The following is a 23965-nucleotide window of genomic DNA, read 5'->3' as shown; positions in this document are numbered from 1 at the left end:
GTCTGTAGGATCGTCATAAGCCAGCATAAGAATTCTCGGAATAAATTGAGTTGGGGCGACTAGTTGCCAGCGGCCAGTGGGATCTTGTCGGCGTAGCAGGCCGTCTGGGGACACGTCGACAGATTCATGAGTGAATGCCTTCAAGTGGGGAGGGTCAAATAATGTGCCCCGGCCCAGCCGAATGTATGTAATGATAGCTTAAATGTCAATATCTTCCATTTGCGAGTGTAAAAAACGATCTGGAGTTCATGGGTCCAATCGGTGAGAAGCGGGAGATGAGACGGCGGGTGTGGGTTGCCCATTGCACCACAAAGTCGTCTTAGGGCATCGGCTACTGGGTTCTGTGTTCCTTTGACGTGTTCCACCGTGAAGTTGTACTGTTGCAAATCTACGAGCCATCGTGCGTGCCTCCCCCACGGGTCTTTCGCCGTTTTCAAAAATTGAAGAGGTTGATGATTAGATCGGAGAATGAAATACGTTTCCAATAGGTAATGCCGAAAATTGCGTATGGCTGTGACGATTGCAAGCAGTTCCCGGCCGTAGGTCGAATAATTTCGTTCCGCTTTCGATAGTGTTTGACCGAAATAGACAATACCAATGGGCGATGCATCGGTCGTTAGGGTAAACTGACTGCTTGGAGATGGGTGGGTGAGTATCGGTGCGGAAGTTAGTATGTGTTTGAGATCTTCAAACGCAGTCTGGCATTTTTCAGTCCAAACATTTTCGCGGCCTTGTTTGGTAAGTTGGATCAATGGTTTTGCTAGCTCGGCGTATCGTGGTATAAATTTGCGGTACCAGCCCGTTGCGCCTAAAAGCGTTTTGACCTCGCGGGGGTGAGCTGGGAATTGGGAGTGCAGCAATTGCTTCAGTGTTGGTGGAAATTGGTTGTAACCCGTTTTCAGCGATCTTGTGACCGCAGAAGTCAATCTCTCGCATAGCAAAACGGCATTTATCTGCCCTGAGACGAAGACCGAGTGTAGCAGTGCCTCAAACACGCTGTCAAGACGTTTCAAGTGGTCTTCAAATATGGCCGATATGACGCAAGCGTCGTCCATATACAGCGCTACTTGCTCGAGTGTCATATGACCTAGAGCCATGTTCATGAGTCTGCAGAAGGTGGCAGGGGCCCCTTAAGCCCGAAAGGCATGACATTAAATTCCCATAGCCTGTTTGTAGAGCGAAACGCTGTTTTGTGTTTGTTCTCCTCGTGCACCGGAATCTGGTAGTGCCAAAGTATCTCGCCTCAGCCATGTTATGGATGACTTCAGGGAGGTTACTTGTGGGGAAGGCATCATTTCTTGTTTTTCATTGAGGGCTTGGCAATCAACACACAGTCAGAAAGAGCCATCCTTTTTACGTACTGGGCATATCAGAGCTGCGTACGGCGAGCAGGACGGTCTAGTGACGTTTTGCTCTTTCAGCCTCTTAATTGTCTGTTTACTTCTGCTCTTCAAGCGGTGGGGACTCGCCGTGATCTCATAAATGGGGTTTAATCTCGTAATGGAATGCAATGTGTCACAGTTGTTGAACGCCTTTCGTTCCCAGGTCCTGCGAAAACGCCTCGATGTTTGTTCAGCAATTTTAATACCTTAACGTTTTGGTTTGCTGTCAGCTGGCTATCTATGGTGACTTGGGTCACTGGATTCTCACGCGTTGACTCCACCTTTACTGGGTCCGTCACACTGCTCACGAGGACTTCGCCATCCGATATCTCAGTGAATTCTCCTAGTGTCTGACGGCTGTGGATCTTGATTGTTCCCTTGGTTACGTTTAGGACACGTACTGGCACATGGTTGTCTCTCCCACCTGTCGCGATCACACCACATTCCAATAGACCCACCTTGTTAGTCACATCCCCAGTAACTTCTACTATGCCGGTCCACTTGCCAGCTTCAGAAGTATTAACAGCCCCCACAGTACCTGTTCCTGGTTGGGTCCTATGACGTCATTCCGTACCGCGTACACTTTCCCATATTTGATCATCTTGACGGGAAAACTCTTTCGCTCCGCAACCTCTCATGCTGAGTCATGTACCTCGCGTCCATCGACTGAAAGTCGACCAGATTGCGTGTCGATGGTAACGTCCAAGTGCGATAGAGCGTCTATTGCTAGTATCCCTTTGTCGATGTTTGGAACTACGTGAAATAACTGTGTAATGCGTTTCAAATGCCAGACTAACCTCAACAGTTGTAGTTCTATCGCACCGAATGAATGTGTCATCCATCATCTCTGGCCGTCTGGTGTGACCGTGTCGGACCAATAGCCCTATCCCTGCATGACACCATGTGGGTAGGGATGAGACTGATTTCTGCTCCTGTGTCAACTAGAACTGGGTATGATCTCCCTGTAATCTGCAAATCAACCAGTATGAGTTCCTTGACATTTGTAGTCAATGACGCAGTGAATCCCCCACGTCACCCTCTCGCTGGAGTTGGAGCTTCACAGTACTTGGCTATATGTCCTGGTTGTAAACACCTGTGGCAGCGATTTCCGAATGGACAGTTAAACTGCAAATGTTCTGGAGAGTCACGTATAAAGCATTGAGCATTTTGGCGATTCCGACTTCCGTTCCTCTGCTTCCCCATTCCACATTCATGGTACTGGTAGCCACCTCTGTGGTGATAGAACCTAGTCTTATCCATTGCGTAGAGCCACGCCTATTGTACAGATGGTAAGTATTCTTGTAGCTTCTCCTTGAGCAGCTCAAATAGATGATCTGCTGAGTGTCCATCGGTTGACACTGTATCACTATCAGTGATGCTTTAGTTGCTTGGACCACCACCATCTTGCCTACTCCAGCTAGATATGAAGTCGTTTTACCTCCTCTGTCAGCCAGTCTACATCCTTTGTGGCGCACGTGTTCTCTCTCCTTCTTGATTTCCTGTCTCAGTTTCTCTGGCAGTCTCCGTATAAAGGCGTCGCGTGTGGCGGTGGACAGGGCGGACTCTTCAAAACCCAGATAAGCAAGCTTTGCCAATCGTTCTATTTCGTGAGCAAACTGAGCCGGTGACTCCCCTTCCTTCATCGTCCGGTCGTTCATTTCTACAATTGCCACTTGTCTGTCTGTTTCCCTTTATAAACTCCTTCTTGAGTTGTTCAGCGACTGTCTCTGGCTTTTTTGATCTGCCTCTGATAGTCTCAAATAGACTTGGAATGCGGCTCCATCTAGTCGTGGGGCGATTGTCAAGGCTTTCTTTACCCCGTCATGTCTCTTAAGGCTGGTCCATACTTCCATCTTTTTCAGCCATGCCATCAGCTGGTTGCCGTCTCCGTTGAAAACGTCTGGTTTGCGAACTTGATCCGCCATGGGACCCCACTCCTGTCACCAGTGATTTTGGCACTTTGGGTTAGAGTAACAGTGTTATATTAAGTAACGTACAACTCAACGCGTAAACAACAACACAACTCAAGAAGGATCTCACGCTACCTCCGGGCCTCTCCCCAGGACCCGTATTACTCTACAGAACGTACTCCAATCGCAACACCACCAGACAGTTGCTGCACATGTACTGGAAAGCACCGGTACTGTACTTGCAAACACGCACAAATTAATAGACCAAGCTCTTGTCTAGACAGGTGGCTGAGAACGGGCAGTCTTATCATCAAACGGTAAAATCACTTTAGCGCGGCGCTTTGTCGCAGGTTAACTTCCGTTTGCTAGGACCTTGAAGGTACACTCGAAACTTATGATCAGTAATCAAAATTTGAAGGTCCTGCATGACTCCGCCTCGACAATCTCCAACAACCATATGTCGAGATTACACGAACGCCACTGTACAAGTGAACGCACGCTATACATTCCAAAGTTGTTTACATGGTCGTTTCCGTCGAGTCGGTATTTCCATCCATCGAGTCGGTATTTCCGTCGAGTCGGTAGTGCGCCACTTCCGGTGAGACGACTACTTTAATCCTCGCTACGCTTAGGATTAACGAAGAAGCACTAGAGTGCTGACTTAGGTTACAGAGGCAACTGCTAGTGAAAGGGGCTGGACACATTGTCGACATCTGGCGGGCTATTAGCACCATGCAGCGATAACAATAAGCGCATTCCAATTGCCTGCCATCCAGCAGTCCAGTCTTCTGTCTACAGACACACTACTGTTGATCTAACCTTAGCGCAACGGCGCCTCAGGATAAACGTTTAGAGTACTGTACCAAGAATCATGCACATCTAGCTAACGCAGGTCCTACCCAGGATACACGAAACGTTATGCGGGTAAAGAAACTGAACCCAAATGAATACAGAAGGACTACAGTGCTAAACCCTCGGCCGGTAGGTGCATGTGGTCACATATCTCGTCACGTGATAATGTTTTGCATACTGAGGTTTTAGCCCAATCCACTCGTCTCAGCTACTACAACGCATTGTTTAGCAAAGATGTATAGCATGTAACTCGTCTCCAGACTTGCGTACTTACAGGTCAGTCGCTTCGTCCGACAAACAGACAGGCTGTCATGGACAGTGCACTGTTGCACGTCCCCGACCCCTTCGCAAATTCCCGTGGAGCGCCACATTTCTGTTAAAGACGACACTTTTAGTAGTGATTTTTGCAAGAACACCGCGGCCGCTCAGCCACACAAACCGAAAATTCAAGCTGTAAGACTGCAGACTGGCAACAAAACCTTTCCCCAACCAGTCTCGTGACTGCAAATAGCTAACGTGAGCACTCTAGACACGGGTTGCCGACTGCTCCTTCCACCGACCATAGACAGAATAGAAGCCGCCGCTACCCCCTACGACTTTGTCTCAACTCCTGTTGGCAACGTCTGCAAGGGTGGTTTACAGTATACCGCGGGCTGGGTGCTCCCGCCCACCAGTCGCTTCGCTCTCCCAAGTCCTCGCCCTAGAGCCTCCATTTAAAATCGGCGCAGTATAGACGTCACGAGACGTCACGTGCAAACCCAGATCGGGGAAAGGAATCGCTTCATTTGTATCTGCGCTAATAGAGTATCAGTGAGTTTAGGTAGGGATGCGAAGAATCTAAAATGGCGGCCCATACCAAAATATCCAACGCATCCAAACCGGATCTCTCAGAACTCATTACAGAGATCTTGGACCCACGTAGCGCTCAACTTGAAACGTTCCTAATGGTAGCCAGACTATCACCGCTGACACTAAGCGCCTCAGGAGCCAGCTATCGGCAAGTAAAAACCTGATTTATTCTTTCACATTTCACATTTCACACTTCACATTTCACTTTTGTCAGTCAGACTAGCGCCTCACTCGAAGCAGCTACAACGACGAGAGTCACACCAAACGATTCGTTCTTGTCCGAAGAATTGCACTGCCCCAACAGCTAGAAATGTGCAAAGTCACCTTGTATCAGTCAACTGCTGCCATGCAATTCCACGTAGCGCTTCCCATATTTTCTCAAAACCTTTTTTTATTTTTATAAAAATACGGTTGTACTATACTCTTAGCCCGGATATCCGGGCCTTGAGTGACAAGGGTCATGCGAAATTTTTTTTGGGCCCCGGTGGGTGTGGCTTTAGCTGTTCTCGTATGCACTTCCTCGCGGTTTGCAGTGGTCTGGTAGTACGAGGCTCGGCAGTCAATGGACATCTTGCAACCGCGATTTTGACATAAACGAACTGCTGTCTTTTTGTGCACCTTTCGAGCAGTAACCTGCGCCGTTTATTGAAAGGGGCCTCAGTTTTTGTCGTCTGCTGAACGTGGTTTTCTCGGCACAAATCAACTTCAATAAATTAGGCGACAGGTAAAGTCATTTATAATTACTATTCTTCGCAGTTAAGCAAATTTTCAGTTTGCATAAAATCTTTTTCCGGGTGCGATTTATGCGTCAATATTGACACTGTTGCATGCACTGCATACATCAAATCATGTACTATTTATTGCAAATTTATTTCCTGTGTGCAATTAATTAAATAATATGCAGAAAAGTGCAAAGTACTCAGGTAATTTAATTCTATTTCACAACCACTAAGTCACTAAAAAGATTAATTAACAGGTAAACACTCTAATAGGGTAGTATACAATTAAAATAACAGCATATGATATGTGTGTGTACACAATATTTACTAAGCATTATCTAGTTGGATAAACACGTACACAAAATAATGTACTCTAATAATCATTACTAATCGGATCATTTAATGTAAACAACATACTAATTACTAATGCATAGAATATGATGATGACGACGACGACATATTGATAACACTGCTGGTTGTCACACAGCTATTATTGAGGTAATCTATATTTAGAGCTAACATTGGTTTAAATTAAATTATGTTAATTAATTTAAGTTAAGTTAATGACTCTTAGTTAAGTTGATGGTATCAGTCATTGTGTTGTGACACTTATAGGTGTATACATTGGATATGCATTTTGGCAACTGGCGTTATATTTCAAACTAGGCATTGGTTGTTATATGGTTGGTGACATGAATGACAGTAACTGAGTTATATAATTAGTATACTGTGTGTGTGTGTGTGTGTGTGTGTGTGTGTGTGTGTGTGTGTGTGTGTGTGTGTGTGTGTGTGTGTGTGTGTGTGTGTATTCATATGGCTGTTTACTCAATTGGAAAAGTGTCATCTCATAGCATTGGTACATTCAAGACACATTTATGCATGAACTACTATCGTCCTAGCAATGATGAGCTAGAGGATAATTTCTTGGACAAGAAACTCCTATCTTTGCCTCATTTGATTCTAGTGTATATATTGAGTAACTGGTATTTTATTGGGGTGGACAAGGTCTGTGACTGTTGTTGTCGACAAGAACTGTCTGGCTTGCTGCATTCTGGGTGTTCTGACCATTACTGATGGCCATGTGAAGTATGGTATATGTTAGTCTGCATGTTAATGTGGCAGCTATGGCAGAATCTAACATGTGTGGCTGTACTTAGAAATGTGAGAGTGTTACCTGGGCCATCAAGCTACACCTGGTACTGAAATAATCCAGGTAGCCAAGCATGGTGTTTGGCCTTTTGTTGGCTATGCCACATTACTGGTATGTTTAATATGGATATTTGTGATAACCATTTGCCTCTCTTGAATCTGTGTACTTTGATGATACAACTGTAGGTTGATGACACTTGAAAGACACCATGTATTTGAGACAACAGCAAAATCAACATGGTGAGGCAAAATGACCCGTAAGAGAAATGGTAGAATTAAAGCACAATTATTATGCAGGTCCTTAATACTTCTAAAATGATCTGTTGCCAGCCAGCTGACAGTTGTTTGGCTGAAATTCTTTGTCAACATTATTAATTAACAATGAGTTGATGTCTGCTACTTGTTATGAGTTCATTTGAAGCCATGCTCTAACTAGAAGAAGGAGTCATGATCAGTGAAACCTGCACTACTACAGAAATGGGAGTGATGAAAGTAGTCTTAGTTGCTAGTTGTACCAAGAGGACAGTTGTGACTTCAGATGTGACTTTAGATAACTATACTTTGACAAAGTATTACATTGCCTTTAGCAATAAAATGTTTGTCACTGCTTATCTTGCATATGCATTGGATGTCCACAAATAATCATGAGTCATCTGACTCTTGTTAGAACTATAATTATAATAACGTTGTGGTCAGATCTATAATTTGTGACTTGTAATAGACAACTTCCATTGTGTATGTGCAACAGCAGCAGTCGCTATTTCTTTTCTCACAGGATGCAGATCAGCATCTATACACATGATGCAGTCAAAACGTAGACAACAGCTATTGAATTAAATGAGAATTCATTTAATTCGCTAACATACCACAATGTATATTAAGTTCAAGACATGAGCACAAGCAGACTGTTTGATGAGGTACCGTATTTCTCCAAATAATTCGTTCCTGATTAATTCTCTGCCTGTAGTATTCCCTTAGTATACACCCACTGTGAATGTAATTACCTCTCCTGAATAGTAATAATATTATTATTAATAATAATAATAGTAATACAGTGCTTCTTGGATCAAGTCGGATCCAGCGTAAAGTCATGTCTTCTGTCTAGACAGCCATGATGGTCTAAGCACCTCTGAGGCAGGGTTTGCTTTCAGTGCTTACCAGTGACCTTATGAATCAGACTGATCTGGTTGAGCACAACATAATAATAATCAAATATAATCAAATATACCATTCATCATTCATTCATTCATTCAATAATAATAATAACAATAATAATATTTTGATTCATACCGCTACAGGTACAGTGCCCTAGGCAAGACAAGATACATAAGCGTAACAAGTAAAAATAGGTAGCCATGCATAGAAGAGTAAACATAAAAGAATAAATAGAAGAATAATCAGACATAAATTAAGGTTTAATCCAGCTCTTGAAGTCCATGTAGGACAACACCATGACTCTTTTCCTTGTCTCATTGTCCACTGATTGCCACAGATTACCTTGAGTATTCAGAATGAACCCACTCTCTAAGTCATTATGAACTGATCTTCATAAGAAGGAGAGCTGGCTGGCAAGCAATAGATGTGGAGCTTCCTGATAGGCTTGCCAAGAGTTTCCCCACAATTCCCCATTCCTTGCACAGCATGGGATTGGTTAAGCAGTTCTTTAATTAAGTGTTGTGGCAACACAAGCCAGAAATGGATGTATGACTTGAGATGCTCAATTATGTCAAGGAGCATTTGCAATGCTAACAAAGGTGGCTGTAGCTCAATTATGAGGATTAATTATTACTGTTACTAAATTGTTACTAAACTGTTTTTGTGTGCCTTTCATTTTTTGCAGAGCACTTGGCAGTGGCTATGGAATTCAACGTCAGGCGTTGCTGGTAATGACAGACTATTGTCTATGAGCATGGTAAAGGAGCTGTTATTCGCAGATTCTTCTGAAAAGTTGCTTGCTGCTAAACAAAGAATTGACAGTAATGTAAAAGTTCAGCAAAACATTAAAGTTTCAAAACAGGTTGCAGTGCTATTGGGAAAGGCGTGAAGAATGGTGTGTTAGCCTTAGAAAAGATTTTATAACTTGAGGAAACAACACAAATATCTACTCCGAGGCAGCAATTCACATTACCAAAGATATAGTATTTGATCGACTGAAGGCCTACAACAGTATCCAGATGTTCCAATTTGTTACAACAACAATGGATCTCTACTACAAACAGCGTTTGCTTTCTCTGGCTAACAATCGTCTTGACAACTTCGTTGCTCTTCAATTTACCATTTCAGGTAGCACAGCAGATACAGCTTCATCTCATATCATCCAAGCCACTGACTCAGATGACGTATTTCACGTTCAAAGTAGGACAGACAATCAACAAACATGAAAAGTGGATTTGACTGTAGGAACTTGTACCTGTCCACGAGGAAGAAACGGTCAGCCATGTGGACATCAGCTGGCAGCTTCATTAAAATACAAACGCCACTCTTTAAATAAAATACCAACATCATCAGTATGTGGCGCCAACTGTATGCCAAAATAGCAATCGGAGAGGCAGCACTACCAGTTGCATTCTACAGACATCTGCACCAGAAAGAAGAAGACACCTATGTGAAAGATCTAGGAATGCAACCAGAGTGGAGTAAAAGAACCGAAACATTTCCAAGCTCTCAACACACAGAAATTGAAGACCAAAAAACAACTATTGACTATGAACCTGCATCACCAGAATCTGATCATGCAAGTGAAGACCCACAGCAGCATCAGAGCCACACCACCTCTAGCAATTTTTGAAGACACTCTAACAGATTTGACATACGTCATGACAGACATTAAGAAAGGATTGGCAAGTAGGGACACTGTATTTACAACAGCTATACGAGAATTTTGCAGCCAGCACAAAAAAAGTAGAGGTGCTGATGGCAAAAAGAAATCTTACACAAAGCCATTGTTAATATCTGCTCAGCACAACTTTGGAAAGGGACACGGACGTAAAATCAGAAGCAACAAATGCACCATTACAGTACAACCAACAACTGTAAGCAGACGAGCCATTAAAAAGTGTGGAGGAAAACCTCTTAAGGCTGGTCGTCCATCATTAATGCAGAGAAAATCAAACAATACCAACATGAAAAACTTATGTCGTCACACTGTACCAAAAAGAAAGCTCCGGTCAAAAAGAGTTCACAGTCTTCAAACAAGTATTGATAATAGGAGACAGAACGCTTGCTAAAATGGCCGGTATCAAGCAAAGTGTGGTGCTCTAGCACACAATAATTGTTTGCCTCCTCTTGTTTGATTCTTGTCTAAATTGATTACACAGTTACTTGTTCTAACTTCATTTTGTTTACATCAGGTAGTTGTGCATTTTTGATTTGAGTAAAGCAGTGACTCACAAACTTTACTAATGTTTGCCTTATTGCATGATTTCTTTCTTGTTTGTGCTCTTGCAAAAGTAAGTAAATTAGTTTTAGTCAAAACGACTGTGCAGACTATTTGTCTTAGAAAACCATTGTACAAGGAATACTTTGCCTAATTCTCCGTCAGCAAAGCATGTAAGGAAATTGAACATGTAAGAACAACACGTAAAAATAGGTTCTTTTAATAACACATTTAGAAATTGTTCAAAGTCCAAGGTAGAGTTCACCATTAATTAATTAACATAACAAATTTCACTTTGACTGATGGCTATACAACTATCTGTAAAAGTAAGCAAATGTAAGGTTCCTAGTCATTGGCTGCAAACATATAATATCATGAGAATTCTAAAGCCAATTCAGACTGTACAAAAAAATTAAGCTGCCAATGAAAGCCATTCTAACAGCATTTAAGTTCCATGTAACATTTAAGTATTAAGTATGCCGTTACCCCTGACTTTGGCTAAGTCTCTAAGACTTTCCTGCCTTTAGAAGAACCAGTTGGCACCTGTCTGATAGGCCTTCTATTAGACTTCTCCCCTGTACAAATACTCTATTTCAACTTCCTTACACCATTACACACCACACACACACACACACACACACACACACACACACACACACACACACACACACACACACACACACACACACACACACACATGCACACACACACACACACACACACACACACACACACACACACAGTATACTAATTATATAACTCAGTTACTGTCATTCATGTCACCAACCATATAACAACCAATGCCTAGTTTGAAATATAACGCCAGTTGCCAAAATGCATATCCAATGTATACACCTATAAGTGTCACAACACAATGACTGATACCATCAACTTAACTAAGAGTCATTAACTTAACTTAAATTAATTAACATAATTTAATTTAAACCAATGTTAGCTCTAAATATAGATTACCTCAATAATAGCTGTGTGACAACCAGCAGTGTTATCAATATGTCGTCGTCGTCATCATCATATTCTATGCATTAGTAATTAGTATGTTGTTTACATTAAATGATCCGATTAGTAATGATTATTAGAGTACATTATTTTGTGTACGTGTTTATCCAACTAGATAATGCTTAGTAAATATTGTGTACACACACATATCATATGCTGTTATTTTAATTGTATACTACCCTATTAGAGTGTTTACCTGTTAATTAATCTTTTTAGTGACTTAGTGGTTGTGAAATAGAATTAAATTACCTGAGTACTTTGCACTTTTCTGCATATTATTTAATTAATTGCACACAGGAAATAAATTTGCAATAAATAGTACATGATTTGATGTATGCAGTGCATGCAACAGTGTCAATATTGACGCATAAATCGCACCCGGAAAAAGATTTTATGCAAACTGAAAATTTGCTTAACTGCGAAGAATAGTAATTATAAATGACTTTACCTGTCGCCTAATTTATTGAAGTTGATTTGTGCCGAGAAAACCACGTTCAGCAGACGACAAAAACTGAGGCCCCCTTTCAATAAACGGCGCAGGTTACTGCTCGAAAGGTGCACAAAAAAGGCAGCAATTCGTTTATGTCAAAATCGCGGTTGCAAGATGTCCATTGACTGCCGAGCCTCGTACTACCAGACCACTGCAAACCGCGAGGAAGTGCATACGAGAACAGCTAAAGCCACACCCACCGGGACCCAAAAGAAAATTCGCAGGGTCATACGGCGCGGCGAGTGTTTTGTTTGGAAATTCGAGGTTTAGTGGGAGTGAAATAATGCAGCTGTTGGCATCACTGGTGTTCCTCACTCGAATTTCGTTCTTTGCTGGACAGTCGTACGTAGACCCAACGACGCTACGGGGTCATCTTCAACCTCTTGGATCTCAAGGTCCTCAACATCCGGTCACCACACTTTCCCATTTTCCTGATCCAGAAACATTCCATATGAGTTATACTAGGAGATCTAGGCCGCTATTAGTGAAAGGAGCCGCAAAAGAGTCACCGGCGTTTTCTCTCTGGACTGATGACTATTTCTTGACTAGAGAAGAGTCTGATCACGTGACGGTAACTGTAGAGTATGGAAAGAAAGAGAATCGGTCACAGTTAGGTAGCACGTATACTATGAAGTCTTTCATTGAAGCGTACAAGTCAAGAGATATATATCTTGTAACCGGAGTACCAAGATATATAATGTGAGATACTAGAACAAGTATTATTTTCAGGAGTTTGGCTAAGTGCGGCAGATATATGTTTGTTTGTTCGTCTGTATGTTTGCCTGTCTGTCTGCTAATGTTTCAGTCTGCTTGTTTGAGTCAAATGTATAATCATCTTTCAGGGACGGCGGAAGCAAATGTAGTATTGGTCCAGCATAATGGGTGTAACTTTATGACTATAATATGATTAGGTTATGATAAATATAATATTGAATATACTCTTTTTAACACACTAACTGGAAAAAAGGTCACCAAAATGCGAAGAACTGTTCACTATCTTTATAAACTAGCTGTAATGTTTAAGTCGACAGTATCCACTATAAACATATTGCAAACACACCCATTCATTTGTACTGTTCACTTCTGTAACAAAGTTTGTATGAAAATACGCATTTGAATTAGTCAAAGACTGTAGAGTGTTGAATTTTCAACAAACGTGTAATTTATTAATCAGTTATGTCACCAACCGGAAGTTTGGGGCAATGTGCTTCTGGCAAAAACCAACTTTCTGAACCTGCTGTGCCGTCCCTGCTTTGCTGTCTCTGTTTTATGCGGTTGTGCGTATGCTTTGCTGATTAAGTGGCAGGGTGCGTGGTATGATTAGCGTGCTATATGGCTTTTACAAGCGTAAGTGGCGGGAGTATTGCCTAAGGCAAAGCTGAGGGCTATAGCCCTGCTTCAAGTTCTTGTAAACAAGTCATCTAGCACGCTAATCATAGGATAAATAATTTATACCATGGTAACATGATAAGTGAGAGTGTGATAACCGGAAGTAACTTATTGCACACCTGCCATGCAATACTTCAGATACACCATGCAAATACAGCATGTGACTGGTCGTGTGTCCAGTGCATTACCTTACTTGCTTGATTATTATCAAGTAAGCCCTAGCCCTGTCTTTGACCAAGGCTCTAAGATTTTCACATCTGTTAGTAGTATAATCTATTTTCTATACTACTAAAATTGATGGTGTTTGTATATATGTATAAGTTTGATAGCTGGCTAGACCGGATCACCCACGAGGCTAAAATATTGGGTACAGGTGTAACTTGGCATGGGTAAGAACATAGGCAGGATGCTGACTTTAAATTTCAATATAGTCATTGTATGTTCACATGCAATTGTTAAGTCGTAATGCTATCTAGTGATCCCATCAGACTGGGTTATCTCAACAAGATGTAGTAGACTTTGCTTATCTTAAATATAAACTATGTCCAGAGCAAAGAGATAGAGTTTCGAAAAGAAATATTGTTTAGTGCATAGATTGGAAACATGCTGAGTATATTATAAAATGTCCCAATGGTGGATGCGGCTCCACTCGCACGTGAGTTTCTCTGCAATAGCTCATCGGATCTCCACCAAATTAAACTGCCATTCCTGAACTCGGATGATATGCATGGAGCGTGTTGTTTATTACTGGCGACGTCAAAAAAGACAAGATACTTTTAGTAGGATATCTGGGTATATACATTCGATACGCCTGTTGTCTGTAACGGCAGCAACGTCTTTGAATGACGACGTTTAATGGGACTTTCAAAATGGCTTTGAGGAGACTTACCGAAGAGGCATGTGACTACATTTGCACTGAATCCAACCTACATGTTTCCTGCACCGAGGTCTTGGGAGTGTGAAAACGTCGAAAGCGGGGAGCGAACAGTGCACTAAATAATGCATGCCTGCGTGTCAAGCTACTGTAGGCTACGGGTGAGTGAGAAACTGCACGTGACTTTCAAGTTTCTGTTGCCCAGATATATTTCTCTGAACGGGAAAGTTGCTGCAAAGTTTTTGGAATGGGACACTCGGTTACATTTTTATTTGTCTTCAATGGGGTATTAACTAATTAGCACATTCCAGTTCATTTGAACACACCCACACCAGTCGTTTGCACGGAATTTACATGTGTTAATGTTTAACAGAAAATTGCACGTGACGTGTTTATACATGCTCAACCTGAGTCTTCCATTATAACACTACAGTACTCTGCCCGTACGAAGGACGTGTCATGCATCTAGTCCAAAATTGGCCGCGTTTGTATATATGTTTAAGTTTGATAGCCGGTTAGACCAGATCACCCACTAGGCTAAAGTTGGGGTACAGGCGTAACTTGGCATGGGTATTACTGTAAGACCATAGACAGGATGGTGTCGGCTTCCAGCTTCAGTAATGTAGAACAACATAATACTGTTCGTCGTTCAAGAAGGAGACTGAATACCCCTGATAGACTCAATTTGAAGGAAGTTCTGTTACGTGAACTCAGTCTCATAGGGTAGTTTTGTCTTCTCATAACTAAGCGTGCAATGCTCATTTGTAATTTTAATGTTGTCACTGTTTGTTTACATGCCATTGTAATGTCGCAATGCTATTTAGCAGTTCCATCAGACTAGGTTATCTGAGCAAGCTGTAGTTGATTCTGCTAATCTTAAATATCAAACTACATCCAGATCTAGAGCAAAGAGATTAAGATTCGAAAAGAAATACAGAGCTCTCAACTCTCCTGCATTAAGCAGGAGACTCATGCATTTGGGACCCTTCTCCCACCTACCCACAGTTGGCATCAAATATCTTGCATTTTGACCATTGGTGGGTGTGACGAATGGGCATGACTGTCAGGTACAGGTATGCCTGTTCTGCGTAACCGTATCTGCATGTACAGTACTAGTAAAAGTAAATACCTGATACATTAATGTATATCTAGACGTTTGTGTGCCACTGACCTTCTCGTTATCTGGTTCTTTCTATATTTGGTCAACCGGATATAGAAGGAGAAGGAGGAATTGGTCTTGGGAAACTCTTTAGATACTGTCATACCATACCTTATTTAGTCTCACATAGCCAGCCCCTCCTCTTTTCTATTTTTTAATCATGGACGTGCTGTTGTCACTTTAAAGAACGCGTCCTTCTGTTCACTCTACTCTGTGAACAGAAGCTATAAATGAAGCCTACTTTAAGTTTCTAAAGCGAACCAGACAGTTGGACCAGAAGATGCGTAACTCTAATTATATTAGCTACACATACTTAATGGCTTCTAGTCTGATTGGGAATGCAATATTTAACACCTTATGTGATATAAAATTTATTGATATTAATGTGCTATTGTAGGCGTGACTAAAAGAAATGTTTATCTCACGCTTTCCTGTATTTCCCCGGAAAATTCACACATTTTGGTTTAGCTAATTAGCTAGGTTGGCAGGTCTGAGAAATATTGTTCAGTGCGTAGGTTGGAAACGTGCTGAGTATATTTTGAAATGTCCCAGGAGGACGCACCTCCACTCGCACGTGAGTTTCTCTGCAACGGCTCATTGGATCTCCACCAAACTTGAACTGCCGATTCATAACTTTGGATGGTATGCACAGAGCGTTCCATTTGTTACCATCAACATAAAAAATGACAAGATATTTTTAGTAGGATATCCGGTATTTAAAAATACGCCTATCTTTAGTTTGCCCGAGTATGCGCGTCGAATACCTGCCACAGCAGCAATGTCTTTGAAGTGATGACGTCCAATGGGATTGTTGAAATGGCTCCCGAGAAGACCCACTGAAGAGACATGTAACTGCATTTGCACCCAATCCAACCTACACGGTTTTTTGCACTGAGCGCTACACTGGGAGTGTGAAAACGGAGAGCAAACAGTGCACTAAATCAAGATTGCGTGTCACGCTACTTTATCCTACGGGTAAGTAAGAAACTGCACATGACTTTCAAGTCGCCTGTAAATTTCTTGGAACGGGACACTCAGTTACAGTTTCATTTTGTCTTCAATGGAATTAGCACATTCCAGTTCATTCGAACGCATGCCCACACCAGTCATTTGCTCAGAATCCACACGGCGAGTGAGTCGATTTCTACCCAAAAAATTGCGTGTGATGACACTACAGTACTCTGCCCATAGGAAGGACGGGTCATTCATCTAGTCTATACTACTAAAATTGATGCTGTTTGTATGTATAAATTGATAGCCGGTTAGACCGGATCATCCACAAGGCTAATATTTGGGGCACAGGCGTAACTTAGCATAAGTAAGAACATAGGCAGGTGTCGGCCTGCAGCTTCAGTTGAGTCTCCTTTTTGTGGTGCAACATAGAACGAAATAGTGCTGTAGAACTACCCAGAATAGGTTCGTAGGAAGGAGACTGAATGGTCCTGATAGACTCAATTTGAAGGAAGTTCCATTACGTGGGCTCAATCTCATAGTTTAATTTGTTTTCTCACAAGTGTGGTCATTTTCATCATTCATTGTTGTTCATATGTCATTGTTGCATCACAATGCTATCTAGCAGACTGTGTTATCTGAGCAAGCTGTAGTTGATTTTGCTTATCTTAAACATCAAACTACGTCCAGAGCAAAGAGATAGAGTTCCAAATGAAATATTGTTGAGTGTGTAGGCTGGAAACATTCTGACTAGGTGCTAAGCTTTTCATTCTATAAATTCAGCTGGACCCAAGGATGTTGGCAAAGGGATGTTGAAGTGATAGTTGAAGGTGCTGGATGTAGAAAAGACTACAGATTACAGTTAATGCATTACATTATACATGTGCTATTAATTTCCGGCTACTTTGCTGTGTGTGATGTTTTATTACATTAAATTTTTAGGCCAGATATATTGCTACCATCTGCATTGCTGTGTGGTGGCTTTCAAAACCAACTCATTGATGGTGTAAGTCTTGTTTACTTGAAATAACTACTGTTTCATATTTAAATGTAATATTGTGTATGCATACAGGTGATGTGGTTTAGCAGTGGAGGAACAAAATCTGTTCTACACAATGATGATGTTGACAACATTAACTGCTTGTTTTCTGGTGTCAAAGAACTTTTTTTTGTTGAATACCCCAAGTACAAAGAGCAAGTGAAACATTTTTTGTGAATTTTGTTACAAATGTTAAGTTAAGGATTCAATGTATTTTGTGTCTCTTAGGTCAACCTTGATCATACGTCTGGATCTTATTCATCTGTTGATGTGGACAGGTTAGACAGTGTTATTAATATGAAGACATTACACAACATTTTGGTTTGTACAATGTGAAGTGTGGATTTGTCAAAATATCCTGGATTTAAAGATGTTGAATTCTACTTTGCACGAATGGAAGCTGGTGATTGTCTGTATATTCCTTACAAATGGTTTGGTTGTATTCTTTCCTTTCTGAAGATCAGATTAACGTATTTGTCTGTTTTAGGTATCATCAGGTGCGTTCATATGATCGTAATATTGCTGTGAATGTGTGGTGGAATCCACTGATAGAGTTCAACACATCTGACTGTGACTCAAAAGATGCTAAAGTTGAAGGTTTTCCTACATTTGACAAGTATAAGTTTGCAGTCTTAGACAGTGAGAACGGCGATGAAGACAATGAAGTTGGACCGTCTCCATCTGTTGACATAAAGTAGTCAACAATTCATATTCTTCTTCATATGCTAGATCTCTAATTATTTGTTTGCTGATCTCAAGGAACTATTTCCATTCTTTAATGAAAAAAGATCATTCGATGACACTGCTCCAGTTGATAGAAAAACTACAGCAGGTTTTATCCCTTGAGAAATCAGTTTTGTTTTCTAAATGTTTAGTTTATGCAGGACAAACTCGTAATTTCTCCAGGTTTGAAATGGGTGCCAAGGATGAATGAATTATCTAAGAAGGTAGCACACTGCTCAGTGTGACTATAGACTACTTCTTGTTTTGTATCCATGTACATGTATTGTAGATATTTGTTCTGCTGGATGTTGATCTAGACAGCTTGATCACAGAAGAAGACTTTAATGCAATAGATGATAAGGTCTGAAATCAGATTTTATTGTTACTTCTGTTATTATTATTATTATTTATTGTTATTTATTATTATTTCTCAAATATGGTGTGTTTGAATATATCACGCTACTGACAATGGTCTGCAGCTGTTTAATTAAATGACAAGCAGAACATAGAGGACTTAGGTACTTAGTCTTTATAAACAAGACATGATTTGTCGTGTTCAACTAGATCAGTCTGGTTTATAACATCTTTTTTTGTAATCTGCGGAAGCAAACTCTGCCTCAGAGTTGTTTAGACCATTGTGGCTGTCCAGACAGAAGATATGACTTTATGCAGGATCCGACTGAATCCAAGAACTACTGTTTTCTGTAAGTGTTGCAGGTTGTGATGACCTGAAATGATGTCCAGCCACCGTGCAATACCTGTGTGCACTGTGCTCAACACTCCCAGCACCACTGGAACAACCAGTGTTTAGCACTGCCACGTGTGGCTTACCTTCATCCATAAGTAGGTGTACTTTGCCAACATCTCAGCATGTTTCCTGGCGATGTTGCTATTGGCAGAACAGCTGATATCAATGAGAAGACAATTGCTTGTCTCTTATTTCTGAAGAAGATATCAGGATGATTGGAGCAGATGTTCTTTAAATAGCAGTAGAGATGGCTGTATCCCACATCATAGTGATATCTTTCGCCTCCACAAGTCTATCAGGATGATGCCAAACTGACGACAAATGTCCCAGTGGATAATGGAGGCTACCTGATTGTGCCGATCATGTAGTCCATGAGTGTCAAGGCACTACAGTCTGCCATAATGTGGTCGACTGTCTCCAGGTCCGCACTGCACAAATGGCAAGTGAGACTGACATCACAATACAAAATGTTGCTCTTATAATATTGAGTTTGAAGAGCTTGGTCTTGAGCAGCAATAACCAGTCTTAGTTCTAGCAGGAAGGATTGATGGCTTCGGACATTTGTATGTGTCTTTCATGTCCACATGTGGTTTCTCAGTAAGATGGCGATACTGACTGTGTATAGGTTTTTAGACACATAACTGTGCACAAACAGAACTGCACGTACGAAATGTTTCGCATCTGTCTGAGGCGCTTGATCGAAAACACCCGCACACAGAATGGTCCCACCTCCATGCAGGCTCTGTGACTTGTTGTCCCTAGCCAGACTCTCCTGTAACTATGCAGTAAACTGACAGGCAGGCCTCAGATCGAATGAGGGACCTCATATCATCACACTTTTGTGCCATTTGCATGACGAGGTCAGAGTTGTTACAAAGGTAACACTCCAGCCCGACAATATGCAACTGATATGTCGACTCAATTTGTTGTATCCCTTGACTGCCCTTGACGCACAGAGAGTACAGCTGGTCAATGTCTACCACAGAAAGGTGGACATTATGCATAGAGAGAAGTTTTGTTTTCCGCTAATCAAGATGGTGCAGGTTCATGGTGGCGGAGAACGTGAAGATCAGGCCGCTCACACAAAATCGTGATAGCCGTTTTCAAACCGATCGTTAAATGAAGAAAAATCTTTTTGCCCAAAGTAGTTTGCAGCAAAGAAACGTAACCAGTTCAGTCGGAGAAAGCGTGCAGAATGAGAAAACCCATCTGACCAGAAGAAAGTTAGTTAGTGAGACAAAATTGTGGTTTAGTACAAATACATTTAAAAATAAACCAAATTGTTAGAGATTCAAACTTGGCACACATAGAGAAGAAAAGTAGAAGACTTCAGAAATGCTATTCATTTTTTGCATGAAGTGCTTGTGAGCCAAGATAGAATTGAGCGTAAACGATCTTATGTATTGACACCTCCAACTATGCTTCACTATCAATAAGATACTAATTAGTAACTAAAGAACTTTAGAGACAACTAATTTGTTAGCAAAGAAAGTTACTAATGAGTAAGCAGCCAATGGCCACAGGTTGCGCTATGCTTGATTCATATTTTGCATCGTGGCCAGTTGATGTCATATTGTATGTGAAATGAAGCTTTCCCACCAACATTGATGCCAGATGTTTCGAGAAGGTGTTTGTAAGCTTACTGCATCCTCCTGTGCATGAGAATACTATAGGTGTAAAAGACGCATGCTCTATCTGTTGAATTTGTTCTTCATATTTTTGTTGTTTTCTTGTTCATTTTTTTGTAGTTGGCTTCAATGCTACTGTATCTGGCAGATGTTCCTTAGCATTAAAAACTCGACGTTGAAAAAAATTTGAAATGTGTCACCCCAGAAGCTTTCTGCCGGTATGTCAAGTCGAGCTCCACTATATTGGCAGTCAGTTTGCAGTGGCAGGTGTAATGTAGCTTGTACTCTCATGATAGTCTGTATTAGAATGATACGCGTCCTACCCCGTATCTACTATATACGTGTCACATTACCGTACCGTATTACATTACATCTGTCTGTCTCTACCTCAGTTCTATGTTAAACTATACCGCCTCAGTTTACAAATTGTAGTTCTCTGACAGATAACGTGGGGGACGCGAGACTTGTCCCGACATGGTCTTTGTCATGGTAGAAGGGAGAAGAAAAGAGTGCGGCGCCCAGGTGTTAGGTGGTGGTGGTGGTGTTGGGCTGTGTGGGGAGTCTTGAGTTGTGGCATGTAGATGTATTCAACACTCAGACTGTAAACTGACTGTAAGTGATTGTCTTGTGAAAGACCTCTGGTGCTGAGCATATCCCAAATGGGAGTCGTAGGTAATGGCAGCGACCAAAGGGTGTCGCTATGGTAGTGAAGTAGCTGATCTGTTTGTCCAACACTAGATGGAGAAATCCGTTAGTGGCATCCAGCGTGGTATAGTACTTGGAGCCTGCTAAGGAGCTAAATATCTCCGGTGTTCGAATTTGGTAGTACTCGTGCTTGTATGGCTTGGTTGAATGCACTGGGGTCGATACAGATTCTTATCTTGTTAGTTTCTGGCTTTGTGACGAGTACGATGGGACTCACCCATTCTGTTGCTTCCTGGACGGGGGGGGGGGGGGGGGAATGATTCCCTCACGTTCCAGTTCTTGTAACTGGTGCTTGAGCTACGCTCGGTATGTGATAGGCACTTGTCTGGCTGGATGAATGACCGGCTGAGTGTCTGAGCCAAGGTGAATATGGTGTTCTCCCGGGAGCTTGCCAAGGCCACAGAATACGTCTTTCCACTGAGCTGCCAATTTTGGGACTGTTGGGGTACTGGTGACTGTATTGGCCATTTGCAGTAGCCCAAATCACTTGATGGAGGGCAATCCAAGCAATGCTTGCGCGTTTTCTTTGACTACAATGAATTCTATTTTGTGAGATAGTCCATTGTTGGTTGTGCAGGTAGTCGTCTTGCCAAGCACGGCAAGCCTGGCGCCTCCAAATGCAGTGAGTTGAGTGTCTGTGGACTGAGAACAAAACTTGGTAAGCTCCAGTGTATACTTTCGTGATTAAGCCCCACACGTTGATGTCCTGGGTGATTTCCATTCATCGTCCGTATCACTCGCCCCAGTCTGGTCAATGGCATACGCGAAATGATAAGGTGTGCGATGATCAGGCTTAGAGGTGCTTGCCCTCTTGTAGATGGTGCCATGGCTGCGGCAGTCTCCATTTTGGTTTGAGATTGAGGTGTGGTTGTTTTTACTTTCTCACAGAAAGCTTTCTGTGAGTTGGTCTATTGACACCTGCATGTCTGTCTCTCTCCGCTTGTTTACAAACTTCTGAAGAATGGTTTGGCTTTCTGCAATAGCTGCATTTCTTCCCCAAGCAGGGCAAGAGCGAGGGTTGTGTTGAAGATGACATTAGTGGCTGTTGACTTTTGTCTCTGGACGGCGTGTACGGGAACTGGATCTGAAGATTCATTGGAGTTTGTCGAGGACCCTGACATCGATGTGAGAAAGTGTGTAGAGTTGCTTTCATTGTCCGGCACACGTTGGCTACCTTTCGAGTGTCAAGGTTGCTTCTGTGACCAGCTTCTCTTGGATTGCATCTGATTGAATGTTGATGACTATCTGGTCACAAATGATATTAGGTTTCTCCTCCGCGTGGTATCCATATGTTTCGACTAGTTCTAGAAGGTTGCTGTAGAATGCGTCGAAGGGCTTACCGGTTGTAGTCGACGCTGGAGAAAAGAAAGCATTTGTAGATCTGGTTAGTTTTCTGCCAGAAGTAAGTCGTGAATGCCTCCAAAACTTTGTCAAGCTTATCTTTGTCGTTGGTGTCTGCCCACTGGAAGGTCATGAAAATCGGGATTGCTTCTTTCTCCATGGCTGTCAGGAGAATGGCTACCTGTGTGGGGCTGTCTTCTGTCTTGTTTCGTGGCTCGGAGGTACAACTCAAAGTGATCGCGCCATTGAGGCCAGTCTTTGGTCGCGTCGGTTAATATATTGAACAGCTGTGGAAGTTTCAGTCTATCTGTCATTGCTGTGATGAGTTCAGTATATCCGTGGTCCTGACACCATGTAACGTAGTTTGTACTCTCAGGATAGTCTCTATTAGAATCAGAATGATACGTGTCCTACCCCATATCTACTATATACGTGTCACATTACTATTCCGTATCTCATCACAGATAGAGGTTGTAAAGTGGGTTCAATTTGAACATTATTACTTTCTTTGTTTAGAAGGTCATCCTTCATGTCTCTCAATTTGTTATGACGAATGGAAAGCCTCCTGTAGGGTACGACAACACGCATGATTGACTTCAATACTTTCTCGACAAAGGACACTTGTCTGGTAGATATTGAGGTCTCTAGTTGTAGCGTAGGCATATAGCATCTCTAAATTCTCTTCTATTAAGTGAAATTCCATGTTCTTGTAAAGGAAGAACAGTCAACCAAGATGAAGCTCCTTTTTCCTGAGCTGAATTCAGACATTGACCTCTGAAGGTCAGGAGTCAGGTTATCATTTACCATCTCTACCTTTACTGTAAGCTTCTGTTGTTTGTCTTTGTGGACTGTTGATTTGATTTGATATTGCTGAGCAATAACATTTTCAAGAGTTTTCTCCTGAGCAAGTATTTTCTCAATTATTGGTTTGGTTATCATTTTTGAGTGTAAATATTCTGTTGTTAGTGTAGTCGGATCAGTTATGGCCAGACCTCCATGCCTGGCTGGAAGTGACACCAACATTCTTTCATTGGAATTGCGAGGTGCATGTCCAGTGATGGAAGGAATAAGTTCATTCTGGATCAATTGTCCAAGTGGTTGTAGTAGTTCAGGATCAGTACTGTTAGTTCTCAAAGGAAAAAAATGTCTATTTTGAGTGTACGCTGTGTGTATAGGAAGATAGTGCTGGTTGTGGTTCTGTTTTGGCAAATCTTGCAATTGGCTAATCTTATTTGACCATTCTGTAATTCTTTTTTGCATTGTGTTTTTGCAATAATCCTCTGTGCCAATGGATGCTCCAATTAAGGTAAGCATGACCCTCAGAAGTGATGTTAATGTCAGTTCCTGCAAAGATCTTCTTTGCTTTCCAAATTTGAGACCTGTCTGAGAGAGAACGTTGTACCATCGTCGAATCGAAATGAGATCTCCACCACTAGCAGAATCATCTGCATACCAAATTTGTTTGCTCTCACTTTCATGCAATTTTGAAATCAATGGCATTGTTGCCAAGGCATACATACACATTGCTAGTGGGTCTCCCTGTGGTGTTCCTTCTTGGACCACAAGGATTCTCCATTGACAAAGAGTCTAGAGGGTTGGTGATAAGTCTTGAGCAGAATTGGAAATACTGCTGGGCAATTTATCTGTATGTTTCTAAGAGCAAC

General features: G+C 41.8%; 1 protein-coding gene and 2 long non-coding RNA genes across 4 annotated transcripts; 2 read left to right on the top strand and 1 right to left on the bottom strand.

Annotated features, from left to right (window-relative positions):
• Nucleotides 1–6489: 6489 nt before the first annotated feature.
• LOC134186892 (uncharacterized) lies at nucleotides 6490–7304 on the top strand. The gene is made up of 3 exons (XR_009971020.1): nucleotides 6490–6973; nucleotides 7048–7101; nucleotides 7159–7304. It is a non-coding gene; the product is annotated as an uncharacterized LOC134186892 (long non-coding RNA).
• Nucleotides 7305–7508: 204 nt separating this feature from the next.
• LOC134186893 (uncharacterized) lies at nucleotides 7509–11795 on the bottom strand. The gene is made up of 3 exons (XR_009971021.1): nucleotides 11703–11795; nucleotides 10724–10812; nucleotides 7509–7651 (listed from the first exon to the last, which is right to left on the bottom strand). It is a non-coding gene; the product is annotated as an uncharacterized LOC134186893 (long non-coding RNA).
• Nucleotides 11796–12004: 209 nt separating this feature from the next.
• LOC134186647 (bifunctional peptidase and arginyl-hydroxylase JMJD5-like) lies at nucleotides 12005–23355 on the top strand. Of its 2 annotated transcripts, none has more exons than XM_062654651.1 (10): nucleotides 12005–12443; nucleotides 17060–17123; nucleotides 17190–17315; nucleotides 17385–17434; nucleotides 17495–17587; nucleotides 17644–17850; nucleotides 17916–17988; nucleotides 18041–18103; nucleotides 18169–18240; nucleotides 23268–23355. In XM_062654651.1, exons 1-10 carry the CDS (start codon nucleotides 12028–12030, stop codon nucleotides 23313–23315), a joined length of 1212 nt encoding a protein of 403 aa, XP_062510635.1. In that variant the 5' UTR covers nucleotides 12005–12027; the 3' UTR covers nucleotides 23316–23355. The 2 variants fall into 2 exon arrangements, with proteins under 2 accessions (XP_062510635.1, XP_062510634.1); XM_062654650.1 differs by lacking the exon at nucleotides 23268–23355 and adding an exon at nucleotides 22818–22940.
• Nucleotides 23356–23965: the final 610 nt, after the last annotated feature.

This window comes from Corticium candelabrum, chromosome 11 (genome assembly GCF_963422355.1).
Source record: "Corticium candelabrum chromosome 11, ooCorCand1.1, whole genome shotgun sequence".
Lineage (NCBI taxonomy): Eukaryota > Metazoa > Porifera > Homoscleromorpha > Homosclerophorida > Plakinidae > Corticium > Corticium candelabrum.
The sequence above is the reverse complement of the archived record's forward strand: the minus strand, read 5'-3'. Positions and strand labels throughout refer to the sequence as shown.